Raw genomic sequence first — 12,809 nt, forward strand, 5'->3', positions numbered from 1 at the left:
AATTGTTGATTTAGACAATCTCGACCTCCTCTTAAACATGACCTTATGAAGCAAAGAAACCTTTTGTTCACCTTTTGTTCTATTAACACTCCGTTGCCTCGTCTCTTTTTTTTTTTATTTATTGTGTTTTGTTCAAATATTAGATGCCAAGTATTTTGCTTGAACACCAATTTATTATACGAAGTATAGAACAACGATTATTGAACGTTTGTTAATGTATTAGAATCAAACTATAAAATTTTGGTTGAAAGAAAAGAAATACTGAAATAGGGCAACCATAGTTGCCAAGTTGTCGATTTATCCCAAACACCTTGCTCATCTTGGCTTGTTTCCAATCATCACTTATAAAGTTATAAGATGAAAACCAAAAAGTTACGAACACCAAAAGCCGGAGGCATGAATGAACGTATAAGCAAAATTGCAACCATTGGATACCACTTGAAAAAAGTTGTCCACTATAGAATACAGTCTACATATGCTTGCTATTATAAGCATTCTCAGATACATAATGCACCTATGAATATTTATGCAAGCCCTAAGTCATCTTAGCAATCAGCTCGTTTATATTTTCCTCGCGATTTCCAGAGTCTCCACCATTCTTGAATAGATTTTTCTTGCCTGAGAATCCATCTTGTGGCTTGGCAAGGGAGAAGGGCCATAGGAAACGAGTTACCTCCTTAAAGTGTCGGCCAACAGAATGAATTTCGTGGACCATATCCTCAAGACATAAAATACCATGCTGCCCCAATGCCTGGACAGAAACAATTCACAGTCATCATGTCTTGCTATAAATGCTTTAGAATGAAGAACTTTAATGGCAGCTCATCAGAAATTAGTAACTGTAGCAATTTCTAGATTATCATACCTGCTCGATGACATTATTGTCTGTTAGAGGAACCCTCTCCTTCTCCACCTTTGCTAGACCCTTCTTAAAGATGAGGTCCCTCACATTTTTAAGATTTGGATACCTACAGTTAGTTAGGACAGCTCTAATGAGAGAGAAATATAACAAACAACAAGATATGCTAATATCCTTCGTTAGAACCTAATGACTTTATATGCATTAAAGTGTTTTATCAAGCACTGATTTTTAAACTTATTTGAAAATTTTGATGAATGGACAGAATAAAAATAGAAATGCCACCAAACAAAAACTGTAATAATCCTAAATTGAAAACTTGATCAATGAATACTTGTCATTGTATTACATTTACAGCACAAAACAATCATCTAAGAGCACACACCAAAGTACAAACCGAATCATACAAAACAAGAGGTCAGAAAACTGACTGACAAAACAAAGCTAAGAAGCAATAAAAAATTTATGTGGCTAGTACCCCACAGACTGCTAACTGCTTAGACAATTCAGAAAAGCCAGTCATACATGAGGTGGACTGTAGGATACTCGCATGTTAGCTTCTCCTAGCTGGCTAGCTCCCATCCCCACAGGTTAAAGCATCCAAGCAAAAGAATGAACGACTAAGGCTCAATTTGGTTTGACATAAAATATATTTAATGTAAAACAATTTTACATGGAAAATACAATTGCAACATTAGGTCTTCCTTTCTTTGGTTCTATGCAAGAAAAGTTATGGAGAAGGGAAATGGCAAAGTAAGGGAGAGGATATGTGGGAGGAGAGTATAAGGGAGATAGGAAGGAGGGAGGACAATATAATTTCCCTTCCTTTATAAAGGAAAATTGTTTACAAACCAAACAAAAATTATTATGGGAAATGGATAATTCGTTTTCATGGAAAACATTTTACACTCAACCAACACGCCCTAATACAAAGTATAACTTTCTCTTTTCAAAAGAAACTAAAGATAGAGAACCAAGCAGTACTTCAAGAAGATATACAAAATCAACATAGGCAAAAGGACTCATCACTTTGTACTTCTGTAGTAGACAAAACGTGCAGCAGGAACGACCACATAATGTTTATTGATATTCCAAGACTTGATGAGAATTATGACAATAGATGAATTCAAAAGAGCATCAAATAAAGTATATAATTAGCCATAGTCTATAGTTCTATACAACCAGCACACAATAAGGTTATATCCTTACCCATAAGTTACATATGGCTCCACCTTGTTCAGCATTGCTAGAGTCCCTTCAGTTGCTTTTAAGAAAACACCACTGTATATTTTCTTCAATCCAAATGACCTCAAAATTTTCTGAATTTGTGGATGAACAGGTGCATTACTGAAAAATAATAAATCACATTTAATGAGAAGGTAGTGTCAATGGTAACAATAAAGGTAAATTTGCATTCAAGCCTAAAAAACAAATATACAAGCTCTCAAGTCTCAGCTCACCCCTGAATTCGGATGACAAAGAGAAGCTTTGATGATGATGCAGTGGAAATCTTCCGCCTCTTAACTCTCTGCTTCATCTTGACCAAATCCATTTGCTAAAATGGAAAATCAGATAAAATAAAAAATAAGTAGCAAGTAAACAGTGATACAATGATACATAATAGTGAATAAAATTAAAAAAAATAAAAAAAAAAGCCCTAATCATATAGAGAATGTAGCTCAACAATTCAGAAAACCATGTATGCAACTCAAAAGAGCAAAATAGAAAAAAATTTGCCGAGAAGGCAGAATTATAAGTATAGATTGCTGATACATGTGACAAAATGATAATTGCAGACATAAAACACCTGTATTATACTTTCAAACTACTGTGATACAGAAAATTTTACCAGACAACCACAAATGAATTTTTTTTTTTTTGTCATACCTGATACAGTTAAAACTATCATGTACTATGGCTACCATCCAAGCTGAGAAAAATCCCTAAACCCATATTCACAAAACCCTATCTCCAACGGTGTTAGGACAGCTCAAGAATCAACAAATACAAGATCCACACAAACAATCATAAGAAGAAAGGGATCCCAAAGAGTAATTATCTGACCAGAGGCCCATAAAAATATTGTAAGATATACTAAAGATTTTGATTTTATAACAAGGGATGTGAATGTTGATCGAGCAGGTATAACAAAACTACAAAAGACCTACTCCAATGAGGCAGGGATCGAATTATGTTTGGTGGGTAGTGGGGCGGAGCCGCAGAGGTGGGGAAGAAAATTGTACCCGTGACCTACTACGGATGATGGGACAAATGTAAATCTTAGGTTCATCCTGTGCCACATCTGCCCAAGTATAATGAACTACTATCTAGTGATAATTTACAGCAACTTACACCAATATTTTCTGAAAAGGATAAGAGATCCAAATTAAATAACTCTCTTATGGCAAATGAATTTTCCATTCTGTACAAGCAGAACCCTTGTCTCGTCAATAATTAAAACTCATAGGAAATCGGCAGCAGCAGTGAAATATTTCTTAAACCAGACAAGCTAAAACCTTTTCTATCCCAGCCCATACAGCATTCCTACTTCCTGTGTCAGCTCCTTCATTCCTACTTCCTGTGTCAGCTCCTTGCTCACCACTTTCAACAGAACTAGCTAAAAAGCCTAAAGTAAACTAGCAAAAAATACCATTATGCAATTGTTCAGATTAGAAGTCCAACAGGGGATAAATGTTAAAAATTTAAAATCTTCTTCCAAGAAAATACCAACCAAGCTAAACCTCTTTTTTTTTTTACTTTTCAGTCTAATACCAATTTGGCTAATTTCAACAAGAAGGATAGAACCAGCATAGGCAGCATTGTTGTCATTAGAAGGCTACTAGGCTCAACAGAAACCTATATATTTCTACATGTCATGACTCATGAGCAAGATAGACACCGTGATCATAACTCTCTCTTTCAAAAGGTGCATCATATACTCAATGACCTCACATTCTAAGGCTCGACACTAAACATAATAATCAAAGTTACATAGAGCATATCACACAAGGGCACACTACAAAAAGGATCAATATAAGTAGATAACTAGCTGGGATGTCATAGCAAGACAAAAGGCCGCTCCTGATTAACCCACTCCCTGAAAGACAAATCTACTATCTATAAAACTCTCCCTAGAAAAATATACCTAAGGAACTATCTTCAACACCAATTTATCCCATGTATAATTCTTCGCTAATATGCTACCTCAAGCCAAAGGATGCAACTCCGAAATAAAATTCAATAACTCCATCATAACATCATCACATTAACTCTAAAAGCCCACAATAAAAATGCTCCTAAAATTGTAAACTAAATTACAAACTCTACAAGTCACCGGACAAAAATAATAACTATTAAACTAGTAGTATCTTCTAAGCTTGTTCATCCCAAAAACCAAAAGAAGCAATTTCATGTTAATTTCTACAACTCTTGTTCACCCTACCATAACATCAAACATTATAACAAATCACACCCACAAATCCTACTTGCATACTATGAAGAAAACCCTAAAATCCCACAATAAAACAAATCCAACATTGTAATTCTGACTTTCACATTAACCAATCACATCTATTACAAAATTATCATACACAAAAAACCCAATCAAAGTATACCCATCAAAATCATAACCAAAAAAAATTGAACCCAACATTACAATTCCAAGCAAAACTCAAAATTCTGTCTAAAAAATCCGAAATTTAAGAGTGAAGGAAAGAAGATTACTTTACTTCTGTACTCCTTGATAAAATCCTCAGGTTTCTTAAAAGCAAGCTTCTTGTCTTGTTTGATTTTCCATTGTCTTTCCAACAATTGTTGCCTCCTTCTAATCGCCCAATCCTCACTATGCTTCCTCTTCTTCAACACCGTCTCTTCTATGTAATTCAATGCCTGCTCCTCTTTTTCCGCCATTTTTATTCTGCAAATTTCTCAAAAAAAACATATTCATTCAATCAATTGTACCATTAATTCGCACGAAAAATCGTTTAAACAGGAAGATGTGAAGGTAAGAAAATAAAAAGGGAAATGAAATTTGACCTAGAATTGGAACAAGATTTGAAGAGCAATTCGAAGCTCTGAATTTGGTAGAAGAGCTGAGTGAAGGAGGCTGAGAGCTGAGGTTTCTAAAGGGTTTACAGAGTTTAGGGCTTTAGGTCATTTATGTTGGCAAGGTTCTCTCCACGTTTTCTGAAATTAATTTTATCAACTTTAAATTAATTATTACTGAAATTAGCTTAAGTCTTTCTAATTAAAATTTATTTTAATAATTCTTTAATTTTCTATTTTAATTTAGTGGAAATAAAAAAGTAACTTATGTGAAAATAATTTTAGCTCAATAAAAATAAATTTAATCGACATATTTTAATAACATAAAAGAACAAATATAATAGAGAATCAGTAAAAAATAATTTTAGGTCAGTAAAAATAAGTTGAGAGAATATGGCCTTATATTGACTTTTATACTCAAAATGTTTGATGATCTTTTGTGATTTATACATAACAAAAATATAAATGTGTTGAATCTTATTTGAATTATCTAAAGAAAATGCTATCATAATAAAATAAAAAAATAAAAACTAAAAAAAAAACATAAATATATTTAACTAATAAATATAATAGCATTGGGTGGAGTGAAAAGACTGAAAATTACATAACTCTATAGAGCTATGTATTTTGGCTTAGCTATTGTAGCTTCACAATGGCTACCATATAGCTAGAAATTATTTAGAAATTGCTAACAGGTCCTTTTATACAACCATAATTGTGGATGCCCTTATTATGAATAAAGATATTGACTATAAGATTTATATCTTCATAAATGCTATAAATGAACAAGTAAAAACAACAAAACTATTATATTTATATGTGAAATTATTTATTTTTAATGATTAAAACTATAAGGTGAATAGAACATGATCTTACTCTACTATGTTCCTTTGTTCCATTATAATTGACATATAACACACATGTTAGTGGAGTAATTTAACCTAATATTCTTGGATTGACCTTGCAACTCCGAGTGCATATAAATAATCTCTTAGACAATACACTGACAAAATTGAATATGTACACAACCTTATCCATTGTTTCATAACCCATTATAAGCACGAAGCCCATGTATCCAACATTTCAACTTGGTATTTGGGGGTGTTCACGAGCAATTAACGTCGAGCCAGCTTAAGACTCGTCTTGGTCAAAGCTTGATAGAAGTTGACTCGAGTGGGCTTGACTTGAATTTGGATTCGGCTCAAGACCTTCACGAGCCAAGTCTAAAAGCTCATGAACAAGCTCATGATTTTTATCTATTATAGATTATTTTGGTAACAGATCAACTAGTAACATAAACTTTGTTTCATATTTAGGACATAGGAACTGAAATTAATTGTAAAAACTTAAGTTTTGTGTTTTCGTTGAGTCGCTAAGCATTGGAGCTTCCGTTCATGGTTTTATTGTTGTTTATATAGAAGGAACCAATAAAAGAAGAGAAGGTAAATAGTCTCATGTCGAAAGATAGCAGCAAACCAGCAAAAATATCCCTTTGTTGCGAGTAAATTGGATCGGAGGTAATACAAATTTTGATGGTTTTTGAAACAATGACTATTGGCCCCATTTAGGCCTTTTTGATTTTGGGCTTAACAAATTTAGATCGAAACTTAAGCTTTTAGCTAAGCGGAGCCGAGCTCACCTTTATGAGTCTCGTCATCTCAAGCTCGAGTCAAGCTCAATATATTTACTGAAGTGCGAGAAAATGGAGGGAACGTTAAACTCCAAAGCAACCAATTTTTAAGAAATCAGTGCTTCTATTCGCGGGTGATTAATACCAACAGAAAATACCGAAGCCACAAATTCTGCTTAAAAATGGTTCGATTTCAATTTTTCTGTAACAAATTTCAATCTAGGTTTCAACAATTTACAATTTTTTTAATTTTGTTCTTATGCTAATTACTACCTAAATTTCGGACATTCACATTACATACATAATTAGTTAGGTTAAAGATTATGCTTTCATTCAAGTAATATTGACATTATCAAGGTTTTTTAAAATGCTGATAGAATTTTGTTTATGTTGAACTTCAATTTAGTACAGCAGTATTGAATTATTATTATTATTCTGTGGTTCAATACTTTAAATTCTGGATATTGATGTTATACATATGAAATTTAGAGTGGAATTGCATATAGGCTGATGTTAATTTTTTTTTTTTTTTTTAATTTGGTAAAATATAATGCAGTTTATTTGAATTAATATTTGGTTGATCATATCAAAATTAATAGCAGAATTCTTAGAGTTGAGGTGAGATATGGCCGGCCAGTGGATATTGTGCAAGTGTAACGCGTCCCTGTCGTTTAACTCGTCCATACCGGACTCGGTCTGCCTTCGGAAAGGATTCATTCATGTCTTTTTGTTATCATATTTCCGTCCTCCATAGAATTTACAAGCTTCATATTTCTTGTTGTACATTGTCTTCTCCTTGGTAAGATCCTTTTTTCTTTTGGTAATTTTCTGTTCTTTTTAATCCAGTTGATCGCAATGATTTGTAGTTTTATATTGTTTTTGGTATCAAAGTTCATGGTTAATGTTAATTTGTTAATTTCCAAGTGCATGCTTGATATGGATTTATGGAGTATTATTTGCTACATTTGCCCTTTGTTTCGATTTAGTTGTCAGTTTTGTCACACACTTATTCAAATTACATTGTCAACGTGACTAGTAATTTGGAATAGAGGGGGTATATCTGAATTAAAGTTCAATTGTTTCGTTTATACAACATGGTTTTATTGACTGTGTTTCTTTCTGTATTATCTGACCAAGTATCACAAATAGTTGTAAAAAGAAATTAATGTGGAAAAGCGGAATTTTATGATATAATGATGAACTCGGTATATTTTCCCATGTCCCTATGGCATTCTTTTGAGCTTTCACTCTGTTGATGATGCTTCTCTACAAGATTTTATCAGGGAACAAAGTATATTGCCTCTGGAATTTCACCTTTTTAAAATAAATAAATAATTTACTACTGAAGTGAAACAAATTATAAACAATTTTATAAAAAAATTAATTGGGTGATTATATTTTGTACTCCATAATTGAGAATGTAAAGGTTAAACTCTATCTGAGAAACTTGTTGAGTAGAAAGAGTTTGCTGGAAATATATACTAGTGATAATCCTTGGATGAGAAATCAAAATTCTGTTTCCAACCGAGCCAATAGAGTACTTTATGAAATTAGCCATCGAATATTATATTTTTTCTCTTGGTATGTCATACATAGTTTTTGATTTATCTCGAGTTTCTTTGTCTATATATTATTGTAAATACATGTTGAACTATAACAAAACAATAACAATTCTCTTAGTTTAACCTTTGTCAATACTTTCACTAGTTTGGTTTACCCCCATAAGTGATACATTAATTAATGTTATGAAAGTGTATCACATAGCTAATACCATGTTTTCCATTTAAGGACAAATATGAAACTGAATTGAACTTCCAATATCGTGCTGGTTATTTAGGAATTCTGCTAGCTGTAAGCCTGTAAGGTTGTGCAAATGGAGAATCAAAACAACTTAAAGAAACCCCTGCTATCAGAATCAGTTGATCCTTCCTCATGCCATCAGAAGGATGTAGCAAAGAAGAAGAAACTTCATCGGTCTAGAAGTGCTCCTCTCATCGTGTCCCTCCCTGGAGATTTTCCAACTGTTGATCACGAGCCTGATCTTACACCTGAATCCCTCTTTAAGAGACTCCATCCTAGCTTTAAAAAAATAACTATCTACTTGTCTTTTTACCTTCTTACTGGTGGTGTTTGTTTTTATATAGTAAGAGATCAGGTAAGTGGTAAAAAGACTAGTAATAGCATCATTGATTCTCTTTACTTTTGTATGGTTACCATGACTACAGTCGGATATGGTGATTTAGTCCCTCAAAGTGCCCTCGCTAAGGTCCTTGCTTGTGCTTTTGTCTTCCTGGGGATGGCTTTGGTAGGGTTAGTTCTTAGCCACGGGGCAGATTATCTTGTTGAGAAGCAACAGGCATTGCTCATTAGAGCATTGCAAATGCGCAAAAGATTTCAACCAAGTGATGTTATGAAGGAGATTGAATCAGGGAAAATTCGATACAAGTGTGTTGTGGTTGCTCTAATCCTTTTTGTACTCATCATCAGTGGGATTGTTTTCCTGATTTTTGTAGAGAAGTTAAATGCTCTGGATGCTCTTTACTGTGTGTGTGTTACAATGACATCCTTGGGTTATGGAGATTTTAGCTTTTCAACAGAAGGAGGTCGCGCTTTTGCAGTTTTGTGGATATTAATGAGCACTATTTGCTTGGGGCAATTCTTCCTCTATCTTGCCGAGCTTAACACAGAAAGTAGGCAAAATGCCCTTGTTAAGTGGGTTCTTACTCGACGTGTGACTATTGTAGATCTTGAGGCTGCTGATATGGACAACGATGGAGTTGTAGAGTAAGTGTTAAATATGGCATAATAGCTGCACTTGCCTTGATTTTTCTTGAATTAAAATCTACCCTTTCCATTCCAAACAACATAAATATTGGTGTTTTTTTATTTTTATTTTTATTTTTATTTTTTTTGGGGGGGGGGGGGGGGTGTTGGGAGTGGAGGGGGGATGTTTGAAAAGAATCATAGCTACTTGTAGCTTAATTCTACATTCTTTAACCTTGCAGTGCTGCTGAATTTGTACTGTATAAGCTGAAGGAGATGGGGAAGATTACACAGAATGATATATCACTTGTAATGAAAGGATTTGAAGAACTAGATGTTGATCAATCTGGAACTTTGTCGGTGTATGATTTGCAACAATTAGCTTCATAACCTACATCCATAGTGATCACCAAAGCAGTGCAATTATGAGACTTGTGGATGAGTAGAGCTATGAGAAAAAATTGTGATTTTTGGTATTTCTTGTGTGGCATGATTTTGTAAGTGTGCATGTATATGCCTGTTTTTCCTCTTGTGACTTGTTGGTTGTTTGGGTATGTCACTACTTTCATTAACAATGATCATCTCTTAACAGCGATGGGTACGCAGTGAACATCATTGAAATTTCTTTGCCATCTTGTAAACGAGATTGAAAACATATTGTTATACAATCACTTGTGCACTTGTTAATGTGGGTATTACTTGGTAGATTCAGGTAGGAATACAATATGATGTCACCAAATAAAATATAGAGTTCATGTATCTCTCTGTTTTTAAATAAGAATAGTAGTCTATTTAGCATAGTTGTAGTCTGTAGACATGAAAATTAAATAATGGGGTGACCATTGAAGTATTGATTATTCAAGCAATTAATAAATTAGCATAGCTGTACACATGAAAATCAAATAACGGAGAGCATGATCATTAATTCAAGCAAGCCGTAATTGCTTATTTCAGCAGGGAATATGTGTTATTTTTTTTCTCTTCCCTGTAATTTTTTCTTTCCATCATGTAGCAGGAAATCCAACAAGTTCAGATATATTATCTTGAGTTTGCATTGGACACAAGCCCAATATTGCTGGCCTGCTGGGTAAGTTTTTTTATTTATTTTTTATTTTTTATACCCTATTTCTGTTTTCATAAATTGACTGGTGTTTCTAGTATTTCTGTTTCTTACTTCTCTTTTGCCTTGAAGTTTCTTAGTACGTAGCATATGGTTCATACTTTGTGCATGATACTTGTGGATTCTGTTATGTTTGTTGATTGAACCCTTTTAAATACCAATATATGGTGTTAGATTTGAATTTAGCGAGCCAGTGATTGGTTGGACTTTTTTTTCTTGTTGTTTATTCTATAGATCATAAATTTTTTTTGGGAAGAGAAGGGAGAAGGTGAGAGGAAGTGCAAGGAGAATATCTGAATCCGTATTTGGGAGTCTGCATCCTAGTTTAATAGGAGTAGCTGCATATTTGTTCGTTTACCTGGTTGTTGGAATCATTTGCTTTTACTTAGTCAGACATCACATCAGTGGTCAAAAAACAAATGACGTAGTTGATGCTCTATATCTCACCATTGTCACCATGACTACAGTCGGATATGGGGACCTGGTCCCGCAGAGTGTCTCTGGAAAGCTCCTTGCTTGTGCCTTTGTCTTCATAGGCATGGCTTTGGTTGGATTGGTTCTTAGTAGAGGAGCAGATTATCTAGTTGAGAAGCAGGAAGCATTGATGGTTAAAGCTTTGCATATGAGACAAAAACTTGGTCCAAGCGATATTATGAAGGAAATTGAAACAAACAAATCTAGATACAAATTCATCTTGTCTTTAATATTTCTCTTGATACTCATCATGACTGGAACACTCTTCTTGACAATTGTTGAGAAGTTGGATATTGTAGACGCGTTTTATTGTGTTTGCTGTACCATCACTACCCTGGGTTATGGTGATCGCAGTTTCTCTACTGAGGGAGGTCGTTTATTTGCAGTTGTATGGATTCTGACAAGCACAATATGCTTAGCTCAGTTTTTCCTCTATCTTACTGAGATAAACACTGAAAAGAGACAAAAGTACCTTGTGCACTGTGTTCTTACTCGACATATGACCAATGTGGATCTTGAGGCTGCTGATATCGATGATGATGGAGTTGTTAAGTAAGTGAAAGTTATGCATCTTATCTTCTTTATTAGCCCTTATCTGAACAAAATTTTACTCGTCTTAATATATGTGAACTTTTTGGCCTAATCTTGACTTATTAGATCTTAAGAATTAACTCTAGTAGCCCATATCAGAACTTACACCCACTTCTTGAACCTTTTCTGAACCTATTGGCCTTATTTGGAGTTTTGTGTCCTTAATTCATATATGTATAGGTGTTAAGAACAAAGCCTTGGTACATTCTCTCCTTAAATTGCATAATTTTCTGTTGCTGAAGTAAACTTTATGATTTAATTGTTAGTGATGATGATGGAGCTTTAATTAAAAATGAAGTATCATGTTTCTTTGTACAATTTCTCTTCTATTTCTCCCCCATCTTTCTTATTTTTGAGGATTTATATACTTTTGGTTCCTCACAAGCTTGCTCGAACTATAAAAGAGAAAGTAAAGTCTTTCCAGCATTAAGTAAATTATGTGCATCCATTAACTTTGTTCTGTATTCTGAATTCTTTCAGTGCTGCTGAATTTGTTCTATATAAGCTCAAAGAGTTGGGAAAAATCACTCAGGACGATATATCTCTTATGATGGAAGAATTTGAAGAATTGGATGTTGATCAATCAGGAACTTTATCCTTTTCTAATTTAGCACTAGCTCAATCATCTCCACAAACAAAAGGATCAACTTCTGATCAGGGGAGACCTTGTTGATAAGGCATTTTTGAAAACATTTGAGACTTTATTTGTCTATATATATATATATATATATAGGGGAGGGATCCGGTGAGAATAGGCCCATATGTGAGAAAACATACTTATATGAGAACTGATTTTAAATTTAGAACATGTGAGTAAAAATTTAGAACATATGAGTAAGAATTTAGAACATATCATAAAATTTCAGAACACATGATTTAAAATTTCAGTAATAATTTAGAACTTTTACGCGAGTAATAATTTAGAACTTCTACGCGAGTAATAATTTAGAACATTTGATTTTGGATTTACAATGCGTGATTAAAAATTTGGAAAGCCTGATTTGAAATTTAGAAAATTTGTATAAATTTTAGAACATCTGATTTAAGATTTAGAACATGTGAATAAAAATTAAGAATACCAGATTTCAAACTTAAAACATATGAGTAACATTTAGAACATGTGAGTAAAAGTTTGGAAGATACTAGTAATACTTTAGAACATATGATTAAAAAATTTAGAACATAGTAAGTATAAAGTTAAAATTTAGAACAAATAATTTAAGATTTAGAACATGTGAGTAATGATTTAAAACATTTGATTTAACTCATTTAAGATTTAGAACACGTATATTAAAAATTAGAACATCTGGTTTGAAATTTAGAACATG

At 33.4% G+C, this 12,809-nt stretch overlaps 3 protein-coding genes across 3 annotated transcripts; 2 read left to right on the plus strand and 1 right to left on the minus strand.

The window, feature by feature from the left end:
* Nucleotides 1–409: 409 nt before the first annotated feature.
* LOC145604828 (large ribosomal subunit protein uL30z-like) lies at nt 410–5,024 on the minus strand. The gene is made up of 6 exons (XM_081660796.1): nt 4,895–5,024; nt 4,583–4,775; nt 2,320–2,414; nt 2,069–2,206; nt 866–968; nt 410–751 (listed from the first exon to the last, which is right to left on the minus strand). Exons 2-6 carry the CDS (start codon nt 4,766–4,768, stop codon nt 536–538), a joined length of 738 nt encoding a protein of 245 aa, XP_081516922.1. The 5' UTR covers nt 4,769–4,775; nt 4,895–5,024; the 3' UTR covers nt 410–535.
* Nucleotides 5,025–7,286: 2,262 nt separating this feature from the next.
* LOC145605441 (two-pore potassium channel 1-like) lies at nt 7,287–9,886 on the plus strand. Its single transcript, XM_081661492.1, has 3 exons — nt 7,287–7,332; nt 8,371–9,317; nt 9,539–9,886. The coding sequence occupies exons 2-3, from the start codon at nt 8,407–8,409 to the stop codon at nt 9,684–9,686; spliced, it is 1,059 nt and encodes a 352-aa protein (XP_081517618.1). The 5' UTR covers nt 7,287–7,332; nt 8,371–8,406; the 3' UTR covers nt 9,687–9,886.
* Nucleotides 9,887–10,629: 743 nt separating this feature from the next.
* Nucleotides 10,630–12,233, plus strand: LOC145605229 (two-pore potassium channel 1-like). The gene is made up of 2 exons (XM_081661267.1): nt 10,630–11,442; nt 11,962–12,233. Exons 1-2 carry the CDS (start codon nt 10,874–10,876, stop codon nt 12,152–12,154), a joined length of 762 nt encoding a protein of 253 aa, XP_081517393.1. The 5' UTR covers nt 10,630–10,873; the 3' UTR covers nt 12,155–12,233.
* Nucleotides 12,234–12,809: the final 576 nt, after the last annotated feature.

Source organism: Chenopodium album, chromosome 22 (genome assembly GCF_948465745.1).
Source record: "Chenopodium album chromosome 22, dcCheAlbu1.1, whole genome shotgun sequence".
NCBI lineage: Eukaryota > Viridiplantae > Streptophyta > Magnoliopsida > Caryophyllales > Amaranthaceae > Chenopodium > Chenopodium album.

Coding starts and splice junctions, on each gene's coding strand:
- LOC145604828 (XM_081660796.1), bottom strand. CDS start 4,768: ATGGCGGAAAAAGAGGAGCAGGCATTGAATTACATAGAAGAGACGGTG. Junction 2,207..2,319: donor TTTGTCATCCGAATTCAGGG/GTGAGCTGAGAC, acceptor ATTATTTTTCAG/TAATGCACCTGTTCATCCAC. Junction 752..865: donor ACAATAATGTCATCGAGCAG/GTATGATAATCT, acceptor GTTTCTGTCCAG/GCATTGGGGCAGCATGGTAT.
- LOC145605441 (XM_081661492.1), top strand. CDS start 8,407: ATGGAGAATCAAAACAACTTAAAGAAACCCCTGCTATCAGAATCAGTT. Junction 9,318..9,538: donor GACAACGATGGAGTTGTAGA/GTAAGTGTTAAA, acceptor TTAACCTTGCAG/TGCTGCTGAATTTGTACTGT.
- LOC145605229 (XM_081661267.1), top strand. CDS start 10,874: ATGACTACAGTCGGATATGGGGACCTGGTCCCGCAGAGTGTCTCTGGA. Junction 11,443..11,961: donor GATGATGATGGAGTTGTTAA/GTAAGTGAAAGT, acceptor GAATTCTTTCAG/TGCTGCTGAATTTGTTCTAT.